Consider the following 2,394-nt stretch of genomic DNA (forward strand, 5'->3'; position numbering starts at 1 on the left):
TTTTTTTTTTTTTTTTGGACAAACTCTGGATTTTGAATGCCGGGCGCGGCCAGAAGAAGCGCAAACCAATAGACACCTGTGCGTGTGTATATAGAAAAATATATATATATCGATCTATATATTAAAAAAAAAAATTAAAATAAGGACCGAGCGACCGCGGCAGCCGCCCCCAGGCAGCGCCCGGCGGGGCGGGCAGGAGCCGCTGCGGGGCCGCGCACGATGGAGGAGGGCGGCCGCAGCCCCCGGGAGGAGGCGGCCGAACCGCAGGAGTCCGGAGGGGACGCGGAACCCGGCGGAGGTCGTCGGGCGCTGCTGCTGCCCCCCGGCGACCCCCCGCATCCCCACCCGCACCCTCACCGCATCACCAACTTCTTCATCGACAACATCCTGAGGCCCGAGTTCGGTCGGAGGAAGGAGGCGGGAGGCACAACCGGAGAACCCCGCAGGCCCGGAGCGGAGAGCAGGAGGAGCCCCGCGGCCGCCGCGCCCGCTCCCGGAGCTCCGGTGCCCGGCGGAGGCGGCGGCGGCGGCGGGGGGGGATCGCCGGGCCGAGGGGAGGGCGGCCCCGCTGCTCTGGCCCTGCACGGAGCGGCCAAGAAGGGGGGAGACCCCGCGGCGCTGGAGGCGGCCCTGAAAGCGCGGGGGCTGAGCGGCGCGGAGCTGTCGGTGAGCTCGGACTCGGATAGCTCCCAGGCCGGCTCCAACGCCGGGAACCAGCCCATGCTTTGGCCCGCTTGGGTGTACTGCACGCGGTACTCGGACCGACCGTCTTCAGGTAAGAGCTGCTTCCTAGCAGCCCCGAATTGGGTTTCGCGGTCCGGGAGGGAGGCAGGAAAAATCCCCCGGCCCCGTTTTGCCCGTCCGCTTTTGTGGGAGCTGAAAACACGAGGAGAAAAGGAGGAGCGGGGCCGAGAGGAGAGAGGATCCCTCCATCCCCATCCACAGCCCGGAGCCGGGGAGCGGGGCGGCAGCGGTGCGTCCCCCCCCGGCCGCGGTGTTTGGGCCGAGAGCGGGGAAAAATCCACTTCGGACCTCCGCTGCTTCTCTCCCTCCGACTCCCCGGGCTGCTCTTTGGGGACGTGGGGGCTCCCTTCCGCCTCCCTCCCCCCCTCCTCGACCTTGCTTAGATTTATTTTTTTCTAACCCCCCCCCCGCAACCCCGAGGATTTTATTTCTCTAAAAGAGGCCCCAGAGCGGCCGCCGCATCGTTCCTTTCTTTTAATCCCCCCCCACGCTCTGTTCTGTGGGGGCCGGGGGAGATCTCCGAGAGCCGGGGAACTTCAGGGGCACGGTCCATGCTTGGGGGAAAACCTCCTGAATTTATCCCCCCTCTCCCCCCCAAAAAAAGAGAAGCGTTTAAAAAAAAAATTAAAAATCAAAACCAAACGCTCCGGGGTGACACGTCCGTGCGATGCCGCGGGGAGAGCGCGGTCCCGGCCGCTCCGCGACAGCATCGCTCCAAAGGAGCGGAGAGCGCTGGGGAAGAGAGTGGGGAGCTCCGAGTGGGGCCAGCGCTCCGGGAACGGGGCCGTGACAAAGCGGCTGTCGCCCCGAGAGCGGAACGGCCGAAGGAGGATAGAAGGGAGAGTTGGGAAGGAGTTGGGAGAGGCTGAAAACAAAACTCTTTCGCTCCGAGGTAATATTCCGGGCCGAGCTGGAATTTATCCCATTGTTCTCCGGTGCTCTCCTTTGTTAATATTTAATTAATATTCATCCGCACAATGGCTCGGCCCGGGCGGAGAGCAGCCTCCGTGGGTCGGGTTCCCGGGAGCGATCCCGGCCGCGGGGAACGGGGCCGCGAGGGGAGCAGGGGCCCGAGCTCCACCTTTAGTATCCACGTATCTATCGGCAACGAAGATACTATAAAAAAAAAAAAAAAAAAAAAAAAAAAAGTAAAGAAGGCAGAGGTTAATTCTGAAATGCGGCCAAAAGAAAGGCTGCTGGGGAAAGAGGGGGATAAATAGGATGGTCCCGGTGGGCCCCTTCCAGCCCGGGATGCTTTGGTTCCGAGGGGCCGAGCGGGGCAGGGGGGGTCGGGGCCGCGCGCTGTCGGTGCTCTCGTCTCGCCCGGCCCTAGGTCCCCGCTCCCGCAAACCAAAGAAGAAGAACCCCAACAAGGAGGACAAGCGGCCCCGCACCGCCTTCACGGCCGAGCAGCTGCAGAGACTCAAGGCCGAGTTCCAGACGAACCGCTACCTGACGGAGCAGCGCCGGCAGAGCCTGGCCCAGGAGCTCGGCCTCAACGAGTCCCAGATCAAGATCTGGTTCCAGAACAAGAGAGCCAAGATCAAGAAGGCGACGGGCAGCAAGAACTCGCTGGCGGTGCACCTCATGGCCCAGGGGCTCTACAACCACTCCACCACGGCGAAAGACGGCAAGTCGGACAGCGAGTAG

The 2,394-nt window shown here is 63.1% G+C and overlaps 1 protein-coding gene across 1 annotated transcript; it reads left to right on the top strand.

Annotated features, from left to right (window-relative positions):
• EN2 (engrailed homeobox 2) lies at positions 220-2,394 on the top strand. The gene is made up of 2 exons (XM_021385425.1): positions 220-775; positions 2,078-2,394. Exons 1-2 carry the CDS (start codon positions 220-222, stop codon positions 2,392-2,394), a joined length of 873 nt encoding a protein of 290 aa, XP_021241100.1.

This window comes from Numida meleagris, chromosome 2, assembly GCF_002078875.1.
Source record: "Numida meleagris isolate 19003 breed g44 Domestic line chromosome 2, NumMel1.0, whole genome shotgun sequence".
Lineage (NCBI taxonomy): Eukaryota > Metazoa > Chordata > Aves > Galliformes > Numididae > Numida > Numida meleagris.

Bases quoted from the DNA above. Each gene is read 5' to 3' on its own strand.
- EN2 (XM_021385425.1), top strand. From the start codon at position 220: ATGGAGGAGGGCGGCCGCAGCCCCCGGGAGGAGGCGGCCGAACCGCAG. The intron at 776-2,077 runs GTAAGAGCTGCT...GCCCGGCCCTAG, and splicing joins CTCGGACCGACCGTCTTCAG to GTCCCCGCTCCCGCAAACCA.